Genomic DNA, 19,221 nt, shown 5'->3' with positions numbered 1-19,221 from the left:
CTTGCCCCAGTTCCTCCCCTCTGCCGGCACCCCGTGCACACACACCCTCACCGGCGTGTGCGCTGTCTGTCCACCACAGTTGCGCTGCTACTGTCCACCAGCCGGCGTTATTACACTACACTTGGATGGGCGATCACCGTACGGAACAGGTGTTATAGGCTGCGGCAAACTCGCGTGCAGTTCTATGCTGCCACGTTTATGCTCTTGGCCAACACTGACCAGCGTAGAGGTCAAATAATTCCTACGACCCGCACAGCGTGGATAGGCCCTCCGCCAGCAGTGGACTGAGGGTGTTTCGTGTTTCCAGAGACTGCAGTGACAAGAGTAATTCAATTGTCGTGGTTCCAGGGTCGCGCGATTCAATTCAACTGCGAATGGTTTTCATTTTGTTGAATGTAACGCCCTCTATTGGCCCGAAGGGGGTTCACGTGAACTGAACACAGAACGGAAACGTTGAGTCTCGCACGTAAACTCATCATATTCGCCAACAACAACATTTTAATCTTCATGTTAGTCAATGAATCGATGCGTTGATACAGCCCTAGTTGGCAGTGAAGCATGGCTTGTTTGCTCTAAAGATCGCCATAAATCAGAATCGTTTTTTTTCCTTTCAACACGGCAATGATTCATTAAGAACGACGAACAACAAAACATTTAACTTGGGGGCCGTCCATAAATGACGTCACGCACCTGGGGGGGGGGGGGGTCAGACATTTGTGACGATGTGTGACGAGGGGGGAGGGGTGAGAAATGTGACGTCACATCAAAATGTGCAACTTTAAATAAATATAGACAACACGTTCTACTTAATTAAATATACGTTTTAATAAATGTTTTCTCCTACAACATCAAAGTGCAGCGCCACATTAAATACGCACTACAATGACAATAGTTTAAAGCGATTTCAAGCATTTTTTTTTTTGGGGAGGAGGGGGGCAGAGCTTTGTGACGTCATATTTGAGGGGGTGGTCTGACTTTTTGTGACGTCGTGTGACGAGGGGGGGGGGTGTCAAAAATCGTCCAAAATCGCGTGACGTCATTTATGGACGGCCCCTTGGCAGACTTTGCAGAAGTGACTCATTTCATGACGATTTTTTGCTGATTGAGTTCTGAGGACGACAGCAGTGCCCGCTCGTATAACGCTGCGTCACTGTGGGTCACATTTTGCTCCTCCAACGTATTTTGGCGAACTCAAGGTCCGGTGTTCTCTTCAGTTGCGGCACCCAGTGCCGAATTAAGCTAGTGCGGGGCCTGTAGCAAATGTTATAAAGGGGGCCCTGAATTAAAAACCACACAAATATTCAACACATCTTTTTAAAATTTAACACGTAGGCTTTCGCGACCAATATTATTCATAATATAGGTTTTTGGGTCAGATCGCGTTATTTATAAATGTGTCGTAACCCTCCACCACCCGACACGGCCAAACAATAAAAAATGTGTCACGTTTTTCAAAGGACAAAATAATTCACTTCTTTAGCCCACCGGTGTGCTGAAGAGAATTGTTTTACTTTGCACAGTAAAGTAATTGTTTTTTTTTCATTTGCTATACAGACAGATAATACAACAAATCGCTAACCTTAAACACCCGGTCGTTCGTAAAAGTTGAAGGCGGTATAGTACTATAGTAATAGAGCAAGTGCAGAATCACTGAACCTGAATTGATAGCCTAAATGCATTTAGCGCGGGGGCCCTTGAAAGTGCGGAGCCCGTAGCATGTGTAGCTACTATACATGTGTAGCTACTACATGTGTAGCTACTAGATATGTAGCTACTCAATATGTAGCTACTACACGTGTAGTAGCTACTACATGTGTAGCTGGCTAGCTGCTACACGTGTAGCTGTTACACGTGTAGCTACTTGTGCTACTCGGCTAATCCGTCACTGGCGGCACACCGACAATACACAAATGCGAGAACCCCCTTGCCGGCGTTACTCTTTGGTTCTTTCGGTAAAGTCACCCTAGCAGGCGGTGTGGCGGCCCTCACACTGATGGTCTCCTACATGCGAAAGTGACTCCCCACACCGCCCACCCCCCTATGAAAATTTAGCGAAGAACCACTGCACAGAGAGGTTCGAAATGCACTTCTTCAGAGCCACCAGCACCATCATCATCAATTAAAATGACTCAGATGGGAAAGTGTTGCGAGTGGGCACGGCGGCGAGTAAACGCGCGTGAATGTGGAGTGGTTTGGCCGAGCTCCGAGGTCGGACAGGGGGGAATTAGCCGAGCGAGTGGCAATGGGTGGCGGGTGGCACTTGAAACTGCGGTCGTCTCAACCCCCCCGGGAAGTTCCGTCGCTGCTGCACGTGGAGACTCACCTCGACCCGTGCGCGATGTTGGTACTTTGCGGTGTGCGCGAGCGTGGGGGGCTCTGGAGTGTAGCGGCGGTCAGCGGCGCGCTGTCCCACGAGTCTCGCTCACGGCCACCACCAACACCGGCGACGATTATCTGAGCCGGTCCTCCCCTAGGTCGACTCAGCCTCAAAATGAGTACCCCCCTTCTGCGATGTGTAAACATCGCCACTGGGGTGACAAAGGCGGCCGGGCGTGTCGCTTGACCACCCAGCGCCTCGTGTGGCGCTCACTCACAGCGCTTGCATCAAGACTGTTGAAGCTTATACGGGGTGATCTTTGTCGTATCGATGTGTTTCATTGTGTATGTGGTTCTCTTCGTTTCTGGTTTATTCACCGATATCTGAACGCGAAGATTCCAGCGACAGATGTCACATGACACCGCTTCCGACAAAAAAAGACATCGTTTTCGCATGAGCGCGAGTTTGCATGCGTAACATGCACCTCAGATGAGCACGTTTGGCTACGCACGGTGCGAACGAACTTCAACATGCAATAGCATGTGTAAAGGAGAGCCGACACAAGATTGCAGGAGTTTAGTCTTTAAATCCTTTTCGCCCATCCACACCTGTCCCCAGCCGTCCAAATCTCGTTCCCGACAAAGGCCCCATCTTCCCGTCCGTTCTCCCCTTATATCTTCTCGATCACCCCTCCCACTAAACCTCCTATTGGTGGGAATCCTTCCCCTGACACCCCTACACATACAGCACCTGCAAACACCGATACGAGCAGAAGGGAACGTGATTGAAAGCGTGCCACACACTCCGCTATGACTCCGATTGGGAATTCGCCAAATTCGTGGTTGTGTTTGAAATTTAATTTTGACTTAAAACTTTCGTGACTGCAGCAATTCATATTCTATGGTTCTTTCGGTAAAGTCACGTAGATAGAAAAAAAATCCAAAATAAAGTGATTACAAATATCACGACGTTTCGATTGCTTGCGTTGCGATCAAAACGTCGTGATATTTGAATCACTTTATTTTTATTTTTTCTATCTACGTGACTTTTCCGAAACAACCATATAATGTGTTTGAAATGGTTCGAGCACACAGCGTGTTTAGCAATGTCCCCCCCCTCGCCCCGGAGGCTCCTAACAACATTAGCAAGGCCCACGCAACGCAACCAGTTTGAGTTCACTAAAAAAACGGGGCCTGTGCATTTAATTAACTGAGGTCAACGCCTATGTTTAACGTGTACGACTTTAGTGTGGCAAATCAGCTACATGTATTTGTATGTCTCTTCGGCAACACACTCCTGGATTAAGACCTCCACACGCCGTGTCGCGGTTATGGTTTGTTGTTGTTGTTATTGTTGTTGTTTCAATGTACTTGAAAGTTTACCCTTGGCGGAATGGGAGGTGCAGGACCTGTTAAGGTATCAAACTCGCCAAAGGTGTTATGAGCACAGCCCGGTCGCGGCCTGTGTCACATTACTGCCACCGACTGCCACCATATCGTGGCGAGGAATGATCAAATAATCGCCACGTAGTTATGAGTGGTGGTGGTGGCGAGGTGGTGCAGATGAACTGAGGCCCTCTCTGTGCCGGAGGGGCCCAGACGCCGAGCTACGAAGAGAGAGAAAATTGGGCCACAAGCCCCCCCCCCCCCCCCCCATTTTCATTCTTTGCGACAGGGCCCAATGCCAAACATGCACACAAGACACATCGATTTCCATAGAGACCCCACACATAGAGACCCAAAGACTTACATGGAGAGACCCATACATAAAGACCCACGTATCCACGCGGACACCCGTACAAAGCGACCCACAGATGTACATGCAGTCCCATACCCTGAGAGACTTAGAGGCTTACACATAGATCCATACAAAGAGACCCACAGACTTACACAGTGGTGTATAGCTATCGAGCGTACGTACAGGGGGTACAAATGCACCAGGTCCGCATGAAAAGGAAGGAGCCAGGCGCCTAACAGTAACCTCGACCCTCCACTGCCACAACCCAAAAGGTTTGGGGAGGCCCTAATCCAGCAAAAAAAGTGTCTGTACGTGTGCAAACATATAAAACAACACAGTGAGATATGTACGTATGGCAAAGATGTTGTTATCCACGAGCTAACACAAACAAGGAGGGGGAGTCTCCTGTGACAGACGGCGGCTCAATGCAGCAGTAGCAGCAGCTGCTGCTCAAAGAACCACAACAATGCGAGTCCCCGTGTACAACACGCAACGCGGCCGCGTTCCGCACGCGCTAACGACGTCCCATCGCCAACGTGATGAACGCTCTCTTTCCTCCTCTGTGCGCTTTTCCTCCGTGACGCATTCAACGGCGTGTGCGTCCGGGCCTCTCTCCATTTATCACGTTGTCCTCATTCGTACTTTCTATTGCGACTATATAATAAATACAACACACGCGCCGTTCCTATACGAGTGGAAGCGCGTGCACGCGCGCGTGTGTGCGTGTGCGTGCGCGCGCATTTTGTGCACGGCTGCAAGGCTTAATGTGAACTTAAAAGCGACGTGGAAAGCCTTTTATTGTGGGCCTTTTCAGCCGAGCAGAAGCGAGCGCTCTTTTCAACAGCTACACGCGGGCCCTGCAACTCTCCACGCCTCCCCGTGCCGGGACCCCCTTTTGGTATTCCATCTGTGAGCAGATGCAAGCATCAACGTACAGAAGAACACCATCGCCACGTATAAAGACACTTGCTTTTTTAAAAGCATCAGCCAGCTCGTGGCTTTCCAGACCAATACTAAAAAAGCAAAATGTGTTTGGGAAACATATGCCATCGAAGTAAAGAGCATCTCCACCAATAAAATAAATATTAGGCGAACTCCTGGTGCATTTGTTTATCCGAGCAGCTGGGGCATGTTAAATAAAATGCAGCTGAATTACCTGATGTTTTGCCAAGAGTACTCCGTATATACTATGAGTCTCCGTTAAACGCAACAGGCAGTTACTTTCATTAATGATTTTGTTGATCCTTTCCATGGTGTCGCAAAATCGTAGATGGCAAAATTTGTCCTAAAAAGTTGAACGAGGGGGGGGGGCGGCTAGTAAAATATGATGTGAGTACTCAATAAACAGACACGGGGTTATCTGTCCCACCACGTGAACAAAGAAAGAGCATATTAGTCAATCATCCCCCTTCTCGAGCAGTGTTTTTAAGCAACATTTATTTTAAATGTACAGTCTTTTGTCAGTGCACTGCTGGATGAAGTCCGCCCTCCTCAAGTCGGGTCGGATGTGGGTTTGTATGTATATACAGTACGTTGATCTTCTTTCGCACCGTACATAACCAACCGTGCGAATTGACGATGCGGGGGAAGGACAATAAACTAACACACAAAAAGCTATTTGTTTGTATGACCATACTTGACCACGTTGGTCAGTCTGGGTCGCTCAAGACGAGGAACATCGACATGGCAGCAATGCATTTCAGTGCGAGGGGGTTGGCTGCAACGTTCCTCTGTTGCCCCAAAACGTCGCCCCGCCGCCTATAGCGCCTGTTATGTACAATGGACGCCCACCCAAGAACTATCCAGCCTCAACTCTGATTCGCGTGTGTGTGTGTTTAGTTCGTTGTCTTTTCGCCGCACCTCCGATAAGCACGGTTGGCTACGTACGGTGCGAAAGAAGTTCAACATACATCCAACTCTGTTCAGCTTCTGAAATCATTCCGGGTGATGTGGCTGTAGGCACTGGAGCAGTTTCAGCATGGACACATGGAACAATCGTCGAAGTTTCGATTTAAAGCTTTCGTGACTGCAGGGATTCATATTCTTGGTTCTTTCGGTAAAGTCACGTAGAATGGAAATAATAAAATAATAAAAATAAAACATAATAAAATAATTCTCACAACGCCTCCCCGTGCGGGGACCCCCTTTTTGGTATTCCATCTGTGAGCAGATGCAAGCATCAATGTACAGAAGAACACAATCTCCACGTATAAAGACACTTGTTTTTTGAAAGCATCAGCCAACTCGTGGCTTTCCAGACCAATAGTACAAAAGCAAAATGTGTTTGGGAAACATATGCCATCGAAGTAAAGAGCATCTCCACCAATGTATTGTTTTATTATTTCCATTCTACGTGACTTTACCGAAAGAACCAAGAAGAATCGTCGAAGTCTCGAGAGCCCGTGGGAACGTTCACAATCACACGATCTGCACCAACGGCTTGAGACGATGGAAATGTCCACCGGGAGTTCTCGCAGCCACCTTGAGTCAGAACAGTCGAAGACGATGCAGCCAGGAACTCTTTTCTGAAGTCCCTACAATTGGCCTCGAGACCTTGACCTATACATCTTCCGAATAGGGGGGTTGCGTTGCACAGTCGGCCCGGGCTGAGACCATCAACACTTGAGGACTCAGTTGAACCACGGGCTTCTGAAACTAACATTGCTGGTCGAGGGTCCGTAAAAGGCAAAAACATATTTCGCTCGCGACACTTCTGGCAGAAGGGCTTCCGCACTCAAGTTCAAGTTAATTTATTAGGTATAGCCCTGTGAGCCATTCGGCCCTTGAATCGGGTGCAACCGCAACAAACAAAAAACTAAAACATGAACAAGAAAACATCTTACAGTGAATATGTGACTAAGTGCAAACAGAAAATCTAAGAAAAGACAGCAAAATATTGCAGAGAAAGCACCGTACACCAACACTATGTGCAAAAATCCCAGTGGGATGCAAGTCAAACAACAACAACAACCACAAGACAACTTAGATTAAGGCCATCAGTCTTACTCCGTACTACAACAAACAAACATGGCCAAACCAGTAAACTTTTCGAAATCATGAGTCACTCCACTCGTGGGAGCTAGAGAGAGAGCGCCGTCTAATAGCGCCGCCAGAGGAGACTTTGGCCTACTCTTCCACACTGGCCGAACCGTCTTGGAAGAGGAGGGATTTGCCCACACTTTACACCCTCCACACGCGACCGGCCGATCGACTGGGATTTTCCCATTTATACTGCTGGGTGGACAGAGGCAGAATGATGTAAACTGCCGCTCCGGGGAATCGGATCGAACCGGCAGCCTCTGCATTGCAAGTTCAGCGCGTGCCATCCATTACTCCATGGCAGCACGGGGCAATGGATAGTCCCTTGAGCGACTGGGGTGCTGCCAGTTTCACAGCATTGGTTTAAGAAGGCCTGGCTGCTGGCGATACACCGAATGTAGAAGTCCGTCTTTTGTTGAGCCAATAGTACTGAAATTATGCACTTACAGAAAGTCGAGTGGTTAAAAGAATATGTAAAAATAAAATTGTGCTTTTTTACGACGAGGAACTTTTTTTTTAGCTCATAGGATGTGTAAAATACTCTTTTTTAATGTCGATCGCCGGATATTGTGTGATTATTTTGACGTTGTTACTCGTATTCTCCACAATGACGCTCGTCGCGATGATTTTGCGTCTGCGTCCAGTTCGCGGTTGGGTTTCCAGGAGGGCGTCAGATCCTCGCCAAGTACCAAAAATAGGCCTGAGACGATCGCAGGAAATGAGACCTGAAAGCGATTTTTCTAAACAGCTCGTAAAATGCACGCGAACGAAAGCCCGTCTTTATGGACACGCCACGGGGTGGGACATATGTTTAAAACAAAGGAGGCCCCACAATATCGCTCAGCGTGGGTTGGGGTGGCCACCTCACCCCCGACAGTCACACCTCAGGTGGTGCCACCACCCACCCCAGACCGCATCAATGTGGCCCATTCTCTTACCCCCACCCCCACCCTGCCCACCGGGTGTTTTAGAAGCCACGCGGCCACGTAATTATTTATTTGACGAGTAGATTTAAATGAATGATGTAACGCTTGCCGCTGCAGCGATGAATGACGAAAGGGTGTTTAACATAATGACTCGTGTGTTTCGCGAGCGTCATGCTAACAGCGTGTGGCGGCAGGGGGTAAGGTAAAGGGTGTGTCACGTGTAAGCGAGGTGCCGTGTGTCCGCAGGCAACACTATCGATATTTGTGAAACACTTTACCGTTGATCAAACGCGTGCTTGGAATTACATTCAGAGACAGAAAAAAGGGGAGGGAGGGGGGACGCGTGGAGAAGCGTACGCAGATTAATTACGTGTTGCCTACGAATTTGGTTTGTTACTAATTAAGGGGTCCCTGTTATAACACCCAGCTTTGTTTTAACGAGTCACGGCGCACAACTCAGTAGTTCATTCTAGATTTGAAGTTTTCTTCGTGACTGCAAGGATCCATACTTTTTTTTTTTTTCGGTAAAGTCACGTAGATAAAACATATAATAATAAAAAATAAAAACAACTCAATTAAATCACGACGTTTCGGAAGCAACACAAGCTTCCGTCTTCAGGTGGAACCGTAGTTCATATCGGTACCGTATTTGGCTGCGTTTTAATTTGGGATTTGTCCGTTAGAATCGAGTCAATCTCATTCCCTGCATTCGCCGTACGGACTTCGCTACAACTGTTTCCCATAACATTTGTTTAATTAAAGCCATTAAGTTACTTTCATGTATTTTTCTAGACAAATTGGCCAATCATCTTCTCGCCGCTACACTTTTGGTGCATATACTCTGCATTTAAGTCACTCATTACGATGTTGCAATGCGCGTTGCTCCAATTTACCAGTTGGGAAATGTCGTCATACATTTAGTCTGCTGCGTATATCATCGTGGTAGTGTATTGATGTCGATGGCTCAATTGTCAGGAGTGTACGACTGGATATGTAAACAGTCAACACTTGGGCCACCCTGCTCCTTGAAAACACCAGAATCTGTCCTGCTCATACACACGTGGGCGCGATGTCTGTTTAGCGTTAATCGGATACAGTATTTTCAATTGGCGAGGTTTCTATGCTCGAAATTAAACCTATGCACTTTAAGTGATATTTACGGTTTTAGTTTAGGATTATCTTTTTTTCATTGACCAGATGAAAACTCAAGAGGCCAGGATATTATCGTCTCATTGGCAAGAACTGACCTGGATCATCAAAATGGCAAACGCAATCAAATAAAAACAAGTACAAGAATGTCGTCATTATAAAAAACATCGTCAACCGGTGAAGGGAAATTTCATTCAAACAAAAACATACATTTCAAACCTGTACTTTCGTTATATTTGAAATAATAAAGCAAACAACGCACGCACAAAAGACTCCCGATATGCAAATAACCCGTACGTGACGCATTGTCTGAGTGCATATGAAACGAAGCATGGCCGCATCCCGGCTTATTTTGCATGCCCTTGGGCTCTTGTTCGGTAGGAGCAAGGGGAGGGATGAGTGGAGACGCGGGGAGGAGGAGGAGGGGGGGTGCTGAATGGAGGGGTGGCCGGGGATGCATAGCCTACTGTGACTCCCTCCCGTGGCGGATAAAGCGATGATGTCATGGATGTGAGCGCATCTGTGCACAGTTAATCACGCCGCCGGTCAAGCGACCCCTAAACGGTAGCGGGGAAGCGTCGCACATTCTAATGCATCGAATTGCAAATTCTCCACTTTCTACGGCGCTCAACACGCGCGGCGTATAGACTGCGGTCCGTAGCTGTGTGTTTGTTGTGCACGCGCTGCATATACGGTACACACACTAAGGATTGCACCGTTCATAATCTGTCGACAGTGCGGAAACGATGTCAAATCTAAGGTACGTCCGATGTGGGTTATGCATGCATGTGAATGGGCGTTAATAACCGCAGTCGTCTCGAGTGTATAGTTTTTCACAACGTAAACAAATGCAATTGTTTCTCTCGATTCAGCAAGAATTATTCAAATCAGTGCAGCGTTGTGCCGTGCACGCGCAATGATGTAATGCTTACTACGTCATCCATCCCTCCCACCAAATGTCCCCCACCACCACCAACGATTCTATTGTAATGACGATGCGTCTTGTTTCAAATATCGATTCCTTTTTTTTATCTAGTCGTATGCACGCGACGCATACATCAAATAATGTGTCAGAATCTAGGTTTTTTTGTTCCAATCGTATACGTCGTAAGTAAATGAGTTAACAATCACCCCTGCAGACACGAGCGGCTTGCTACGGGACACGAGCGGCGCACATGAATAGAGGAACATTAACACACCAATTCTGATGCACATATCCTGAGTTAGCAGGGTGTGAAGTCAAAGCTACGCTTCCCTAATGTGAATGGCACGCTTAGGCTTAGTTATAATAGTGATGAATAAATGTTTGTTATTTAGCACTTGCCGCCGATGTTAGCCGTGTGTCAGGGAATCGAATTAATCAGGTCGCTTGGAACTAAACGCGCTTAATTGGATGCGCGTCGCTCCCAGCGGGTCTGCGCCCCGGTCTGCATTACGCAGTCCCGTGTCCTGATTTACAACAACAATAAAAGGCCCTGGCATGCACAACTTTAAACAACGCTTTCTTAAACTTTTTATCAAAGCTGCAACAACAACAAAAAAACACCGCATCGTGCAACGTTTTCATCACAAACACGCACAGCAACAACCAACGTCTCTGTATTAACGGACGCTTCATTTTAATGGATAACCAAGGTGAGCAAATGAAATTAGATCGTGTGGAGGCGTTCGGTGGATTTGTACATCGCAGGATCGCGAGAGGTGATGGCGGTTTGGGGAGGCTATTCATCAAACAGTTGATTGAACGTGGCTGCTGAAAATGATGATGACGAAGACGCGATGTGGAGAGCCCATCCCAAGGTGGACAATCAGACAAAATGTTACATCAACAACGGTTGAAAAGTAGGCAATCGCACAGCGATGGTAAGTAAATGTAAAAACGAGAACATCACGTCAAGCCGGCATCAATCGTCCTCGGCCATGCTATAGATCCATTGCCTCCCTGCCCATCTCGTGATCCTGCGGTGCTACAATCCACCCGGCAACGACAAGACACGCTGACGTCATCCCAATAAAAAGTCCAAATTGTCAGCAAAATTAAGAGAACAAAACGGCAAACGGGAGGGAACGCATCTCAATGCGAGCTCGTGTACACGCCGAACCATCTGCCAGGGGAAGGGAGAGGGGGGGTCGGTGTCCCGACACACACACAGCACATCTCAACGGCAGACCCTACATCAACGTGTACCTCCCATTAGCACCGTGGGCTACGCACGGTGCGAAAGAAGTTCAACATGCGAGCGTGTGGCCAGTGAACGTGTGAACACAATGAATGTATATAGAGAGAGCGAGAGAGCGAGCGAGAGCTTCGTCAAGTCACGGCTGCGTGACAAGCACTCTTCCACGCCGCCGCGCATGTAATTGGGGCTGTTGGACCATACTTCAAGCACGCTGGTCGGTGCGGGATCGTGAATGGGCGGGTCTGGATCAGGGTGCACCTGGACACCGAGTTTCGCGTTTGCATTCGTGCGTCGCCTAACCGTGACCGGGAATACAACTTTGGCTTCGTAGCGACGCGGTAGTGCCCTTATTCGCTGCGCCACCGCTTCCCGCCCGTGTGTGTGTGTGCGCGTGTGTGTCTGTGCGTGTGTGCGTTTGTGTGTGTGCGGTAGTGTAGCGGTTAGTGCGCTGCGCTACGAAACTGGCAAACCGGGTTCGATTCTCGCCCACGGCCAACACCGGTGACGATTATCTGAACCGGTCCTGGACCTCCCCTAGGTCGACTCAGCCTAAAATTGAGTACCTGGTGCGGTGTGTAAACATCGCCACTAGGGAGACAAAGGCGGCCGGGCGTGGTGTTGGCCGCCCACCCCCTCGTGTGCCGTGCCGGCCTTTATAGGTGCTTGCTAACAGCACTTGCCCCTACAGTCTGTTAAAGCTATAGGGGGATCTTTGTCTTTGTGTGTGTGTGCTACCAGCGTGGGGAGCGGTGGTGTAGCGGTTAGCGCGCCGCGCTACGGCTCACGGCCAACACCACGGTGACGATTATCCGAACCGGTCCTGCGCCTCCCTCTAAGTCAACTCAGCCTCGAACGAGTACCTGGCGCGGTGGGCTAAACATCATCACTGGGGGAGACAAAGGCGGCCGGGCGTGGTTGCTCTCCAACCCCAACCATCGCACCCCCCCCCCTGCCCGCCGCTAACCGTCTGCCGAGGGCTACACGGGGGACCTTTGCCTTTGTCCCAGGCCACCAATGACCTTATTAGCGGCCAGAGGTGACATCATCGCCTGCCTGCCCGGGTCGCTCCACGCCTCCCCCCTCCCTCCCTCCCCGCCCGTGGCTGATCCTCGCTAAGTCGACCCCTGCTGCCCAATGGGCTCCGCCGCAGCCCGCCCCGAATGACATCATGGATGAAGCGGCGGTGATGTAATGGCTCCGCCAGCTGGGACTGGTTTCACCCCCCCCACCCACCACCACGACCACCACTGAACCCACTCGGCTCACCACGAGTCCGCACAGCTCGTCGCCTGCGTCGAGTCGTCGGCTCCGTCCGCACACGCGCGCGGCTCCACTGCGCGCGCAAAGAGGAGAAGGAGCAGGCCATTGTTATTGTTGTTGGGGCTGTTTCTAGATAGGCGTTGGTAGCACACAGCTAAGATAGACGGGCAGTCTGAGAGAGAGTGTGCGTGTTGTATTATCCATAGACAAGTCGGTCGTAGACTCGCCCAGCATCACACCTGCAAGAGACAGACAGAGAGAGTGAGTGAGAGAGAGATTAGTGAGGATCTGGATGCAGTCAGATGCGGGTAGCGTGCTTGGCTCGCCCAGGAGAATGGTCAACTGCGGTGAGGGTCAGAGCAGCGTTCCGGTGAGGAGCATGTCTTGTTCGGCCAAGAGGAAGAAAGGTCTCAAGCTGTGCTGCAGGTACGACCGTGATGATGATGATGATGGTGGAGTCGGTGTGTGATGGTCGTGGTGGGTTGCAGCGTGCCGACCGAGGACGCTGGCCACACGTGTACTCTCGACGGTCACACGCACTCGCACATTCACACGCGCACTCCAGGACGGCCACATTCACGAACGCAGCCGCACAAACCCACGGCGTTCACGCCGCACGCACGGGCTGCACACAGACGCGCGCCGCTTCACATCCATACGGCGAGGAAACTCGCGTTGACACACGAACAGCATTCGCACGCACACACGGGGTCACACGCAACACTCTTTTCTCACTCTCTTTTCCCAAGTTGGTGTGTAATGTAGCTGTGTTGAAGGAGCCGTGTTTAACTCTTGTCGAGGACACCGCGTCGGTCGTGCTGTTTGTTGCTCGCCGCTCGGGGATTTCTCGACCTCTGTGCTTGCGCTCAACGACGATGATTTAAATACAAAGATCCCCCGTGTTGTAGGAAAGTGCTGCTAGCGAGTAGCAGCACCTATGAAGGCCGGCACGGCACACGGAGGGGGTGAAGGTGGACAGCACCACGCCCGGCCGCCTTTGTCTCCCCAGTGGCGATGTTTACACATCGCACCGTTGCACTCAGATGAGGCTGAGTCGTCCTAAAAAAAACACGATTTAAGACACACACAGCCACACACAAACGCACATAGCCACGGACAAACACCCACTGCACGTACTTGCACCCCCATCAGCTGAAGTCACCAGTGACACCGCTGTTTTACAACAACAACAACAACCACCACGTTTGTAAACACCCTCTTACCCGCGTCTCAGAGTGCTCCACAAGTTTAAAGAGTCGCGGCTAATCGCCACGCTCGCGTGCATAATTTCACTCGCACCCCGATGAAATCCGCCGGGATTCTGACATACGGAGCGCAATGAATGTGGCTCTTTCTCCGCAGCCGCTCTCAATGGGTGCGTAACACCACGCACGGATTCGTCCTGTGGGCAGGACCGCCATGCGGTGTTGCTAATTCCCAATCCTAAAACGTCTGGCCGGCGTGTGAGCGTGGGTCACACACACAATCACTCACTCACTCTCAGAGACCCCATTGAGCTTTCTCCCCAAGTGGAGGCGCTTCCGTCAGCTGTGGCGGGAGCAGGCAATTGCACAACTGCGCCTTCACCCACGCGGGCAGACTTAATAGTACGACGTGAGTTCAATGGGCTCAATGTAGGCCGTGTTACGTTGTATATTCATACAATCATCAGCTGTAGCCGTTGTCACTCCACTGCTGGATGAAGTGGATCTCGCTCATGCACAGTACTGTAGTAGTAGTAGTATTATAATTGCCCGGTGTGCTTTAAATATCTGCGAAATCCTACACGGTTGTACTTTAGACCGTGGCCACGTGCTTGTGCATCTAACGCATTACCCATTACCGTCGCAATATTCCACGACTCGAACACCGCACTATGCTGCCGAACTTACAGACACACCGACCGATGATGTTGCGGTCAATTAACCCCGGCGAACGGCGCGTCGCGGCAGATTGACACCGGAAGACCTATACACGTGCGTGTACACATGCAACATGAATTTCGATTTAAAGCTTTCGTGACTGCAGGAATTCATCTTCTTGGTTCTTTCGGTAAAGTCACGTAGAAGGGAAATAATAAAATAATAAAAATAAACATAATAAAATACAATGTTTGATTTTTTATTATAATAGAATACAATGTTATATTTTTTTATTTCATTATTTCCCTTCTAATCTACGTGACTTTACCGAAAGAACCAAGAAGATGAATCCCTGCAGTCACGAAAGCTTTAAATCGAGATTGCTCTCCTTCGGTAAACCGCTGTGCACGTCCGCTTCTTCTTTGTGTTGTTTATTGCAGCTGAGTGATGGGCCCTCGTCACCTCTGCCCATTGACGTCACTCATGTTTCAGCTCTGCAGGTTAATTGATCGCAAACTCGCGGACTGCTGCGGTCACCGGGTCTCAACGTTGCCACTGGCATCTGGCAGAGAGCACTGCTGATGAGACTCAGAAGGAGTCGAAACCCGATACGGAGTGTTTTGTGGTTGCCATGCCTTGGACAGACGCTGCTTTGAAAAGCATCGGTGCCAACCCCAATGGGGCCAATAGGCTGATGGGCTACTGTGTAGTCAATCCACCGCTGGGTGAAGGCCTTGCCATGCCCCCCCCCCCCCCCCCATCTGACGATCCCACACGATGCAAACATCCACCTTAGCTCGCTCCATCTCCTTTCGCTGTGTGTACTTTTGAGTTTGTGGCGGTGATGTTTATTCTTTTTAGGGCCCCTTTGTTGAGGTCCCCGCGCACAAGTGTGCGCTGGGTGAAAGTCCAGCGGTGACGTAATCGAGCTGCACTTTGAACCCCGCCGCCCGAGTTCGCATCCCGATCAGAGCGAACGCTGCGGTGTTACCTTGAAGCAGTCCGTGCCCTCGACTTACAACACCCCCCCCCCCCCCCTACGAACCACGATAGTGACGTCTCAAACAGCCCACGTGATTGGGATGGCGTGGAGAGGCTTTCACCCACCAGTGGATTGGCAAAGGGCCGTGGTTATTTATAAATACGTAAAAAAGTCAGCACACTCGTAAACAACCCAGCCTTAAAAGATATAATCAGTGACGTTTTCCAAAAATTTAGCCTTTTATCATAGCACACAAACAAGAGGCAAGAGATGTTGAGTTATGAGGGTTGGAGACTGCGCTTAACACCGCGAGGCCTGTTGTGAATGAAACTTTATAATTAACATGTTTATGTAAATCAGTTTGTTTCGTCATTATCTTGATCGTTGAAAGATTCGTCTGGTGCGGGTAACTTCATATGCCCATCTCACAACTGGTTATCATCAGCCCCCCCCCCCCCCCCCCCCCATGGTGTTCGGTGCATTCTCTGACCCCTCGTTAACCGCCTCTTTGGCTCTGTTTATGGTCTATGAAGAATGCCCATTGCCTGAAACGGCACTGATTTGAGTAATTTTTAAGGCATTATCATTGACGAGATGTGTTGATGTTTTTGTTGGCCGTGCTTTTTTGCACCACTGCCAGTGTATGAATGTTGTACTATACGAATGTAGTCTGTGCGAGCATTGGCCAAGGGTGTGTACAACTGGTTCCCTCCGCAGGGCTTCATAATGAAACCGCCATCACATGGCAGTAAAATAATCATGTGTGTCCAGTGGTGGATGAAGGCCTTGTTCTTCTTCTCACTCTGAGTCAGTCACGCGTGTTTTACCATACTTCACCAACGCCTTTCAGTGCGGCTTTGCTGAAGTAGAGGGCTTGGGGGGGGCATTATCAGTTAATATATCAAATGTTAGCCATAGCCGGGAATCCAACTCAGGCTTTGCAGGGTTCAAGGCCTCCTGGGTTCACGTGCCGTGCACGAGCCACTGTGCTGTGGTGGCAGTAAAAAAAAAGGCCCCTCTGTGTTGACTGGCGATCGATGTGGGTCTCTCAACACGTAACTTTGTTTGAATTGGTTTTATCGTTTATTTGGGGTATTTTAAAAAAAACCTGTAACCTATGGCATTTGTAGAAAATGAAAGTGTGCAGAGGTGTGGAATATCCCCCGAGGTGCTCGTGTTTTGAACGTGTACGCGCGTCAATATGCCAGTCGGAGAGTGTGGGGAAGAGAGTCTCTATGCAATGCCGCTGTACGCAAAGCCTTCTGCTAGTTTGTTTTGTGATCTAAAAGTTTTGTGTTTAAACTTTCGGCGGGACAACAGCACGCAACATCCTGAACCGCGGCACCTCGTTATCGGCAAACTCTAAACTCAGCGGCCCGATGATGTAAATGATTGTCATTGTGAGCCGACTACAATGATGCCGATTATGTAAAGTGTGGATCTCCATTATGTTTCCATCAAGTTATTATGAAAGCAGCGTATGTTGCATTGTAGCCGCGATCATTATAATAGTGGGGGTGCGGGGAGAGGGGAAAGGTACTAACTTTGGATTGTGAACACTCTTACACTTTAAACCCCCTTCATTGTAAAACCCACCAATTACGTCATGTTGCGTGTGTGCTTTCTAAAAGCAGGCCTACTTTTAGCAATTATCACCTGTATACTTTGCTTAAAAGTCATGCCTCGTTTAAGTTCACGCCATTTACCGTCATCTTTGGCCTAAAGCCTTGAAAAGAAACTAATATTTAGACATTCAAAACCAGACAGATCCATACGCGCACAGAAATGAAAACAATATTTTTTTAAAGATTTGCAAACCCCGTTTTGTGATGATATTCCACGGCAGGAGGGCATAGCTGGGCCACGCTAAATCCATGGGGCAGCGCTAAGCTCGTAAAAGCTGCAAACAAGTTCCTTTGACACAATTGTCAATGTTCTTTGGTTCTTTCGGCAAAGTCACATAGATAGAAGAAAAATAATAAAGTTAATGAAAATAAAATAAACAATAAAAACAATAATTAAAAACTAATGTAGGCTGTAGCCTGGTTTTTAATCGGAGTGGGTGTACTGGCAATCTCTAATGTGGACTGTAGCCTGGTTATTAAGTCTGGTGAGTGTACTGGCAGTCTATAATATAGACTATAGCAAAGGTTCTTAACCTTGGTAAGTGTACTGGCAGTCTTTAATGTAGACTGTAGCCTGGTTATTAAGCTGGTGAACGTATTGGCAACTTATAATGTAGACTGTAGCAATGGTTATTAAACTGAGTGAGCGTACTGGCAGTCGATGATGCAGGCTGTAGCCTGATTATTAAACTGAGTGAGCGTACTGGCAGTCTATAATGTAGACTTATTCTGGTTCTTTCAGTAATGCAAATGTAATAAAAAATAAAACAACAAAAACCACGACGTTTCGATCACAACACAAGCGGCCGTCATCAGGAAAAGGGGGGTTAGCCCCTAAAGGCAAGCTGTTTATAAAGGTTTAGAGATGGGCGTAACCCAAGTGTGTCAGCAGCATGGGCCGGGCAGCTGATGTCCATGTTGGAGAAAGCAACGACACCTGCAGTAGGTGTACACCAATCAAAGGGCCGCCAGGCAATCATTGCACCTCGCTCCACACACCCACACTGCTGACGGTGGAGGTTGACAAGAAATCACAAATCAAGTCATGACCCAAAGAGGTTTATGACATCTTTCCAATGATTGCTGAGCTTATAACCATCCTCTCGGTTGAAATTGTGTCTGTATATATGGATGGCTTCATGAACGAATCTTTGTTGATAGCCAGTAGGTATGCAAAGTACCATCGTCTTAGAGAAATCAATTTCGCGTGAGCCAGCCGCATTAAAATAATGATCAGCCACGGCAGAAGTATTGGTCCTACCGTGTTTTAGATCTGCCTTGTGCTCACGGACACGGTCCGAGACATGTCAATGCTTATGGGTACAAAAAGCTATCTCAATGAGCATACAGTGCGTGACTTGGATTAAACCAGGGAACTTGAACAGTGGCCTACATTCAGGCAGTCTGTGTGTATGTTTGTGAGATTGTGTGTGTGTGTTGGTACAGTAGGGGGCACAGGTGGTGCATCAGCCAGTCATCTCGGTCATCTCGGTCAGTCGACCCGTGGCACCTGGGTCTGCCCCGTGACCTCCTGCCAGCGGGCGTTCGACACTTCACGTGGCCTCAAGGTGCACTTGGCCTGGCACAAGCATCGTGGTGACGTCACCGCCACTTAGTGGCGAATGGCGGTTGTTGTTGTTGTTGTGTGCAAGAGGAGCGGTAGTGTAGTGGTTAGTGCGCTGTGCTACGAACACCACGGCCCGATTCCCACCAACAAGTGACGATTATCTGAACTGGTCCTGGGCCTCTCCTAAGTCAAATCAGCCTCAAATGAGTACCTGCTGCAGTGTGTAAACATCGCCACTGGGGCTTGCTAGCCACCCCCCAGAATGCCGTGTCGGCCTTCATAGGTGCTCGCAAACAGCACTTGCCCCAACAGTTGTTACGGCTATACGGGGGATCTTTGTCTTTGTGTGTGTGTTTCGTGCGTGTGCTTGGGCAGCGCGTTGAACAACACTGCTGGGATTGTGGCAGAGTAGCGTTGTGTTCATAATAAAGGTTTTTTTTTGGGTTAGATCGCGTAAATATAAATGTGTCGTTGACCCACCACCACCCGACACAGCCAATTCGTAAGGTTTGTCGCGTAAAAAAAAGTGCCGATTCGTTACTACTCCAGCACACCGGTGGAGTTGTAAACCCACAGT

General features: G+C 49.0%; 1 protein-coding gene across 1 annotated transcript in view; it reads left to right on the top strand.

Moving 5' to 3' along the window:
• The first annotated feature begins 12,592 nt into the window (after positions 1-12,592).
• Positions 12,593-19,221, top strand: part of LOC133350279 (dual specificity protein phosphatase 8-like) — a 42,028-nt gene continuing 35,399 nt past the window's right edge. Inside the window, 1 exon segment of the mRNA XM_061564459.1 lies at positions 12,593-13,029. Coding sequence (XP_061420443.1) covers positions 12,901-13,029 — 129 coding nt within the window. The 5' untranslated portion in view covers positions 12,593-12,900.

This window comes from Lethenteron reissneri, chromosome 33, assembly GCF_015708825.2.
Source record: "Lethenteron reissneri isolate LAM-NWPU_2019-01 chromosome 33, ASM1570882v1, whole genome shotgun sequence".
Classification (NCBI taxonomy): Eukaryota; Metazoa; Chordata; class Hyperoartia; order Petromyzontiformes; family Petromyzontidae; genus Lethenteron; species Lethenteron reissneri.
This window is presented reverse-complemented; position numbering and strand designations above follow the sequence as displayed.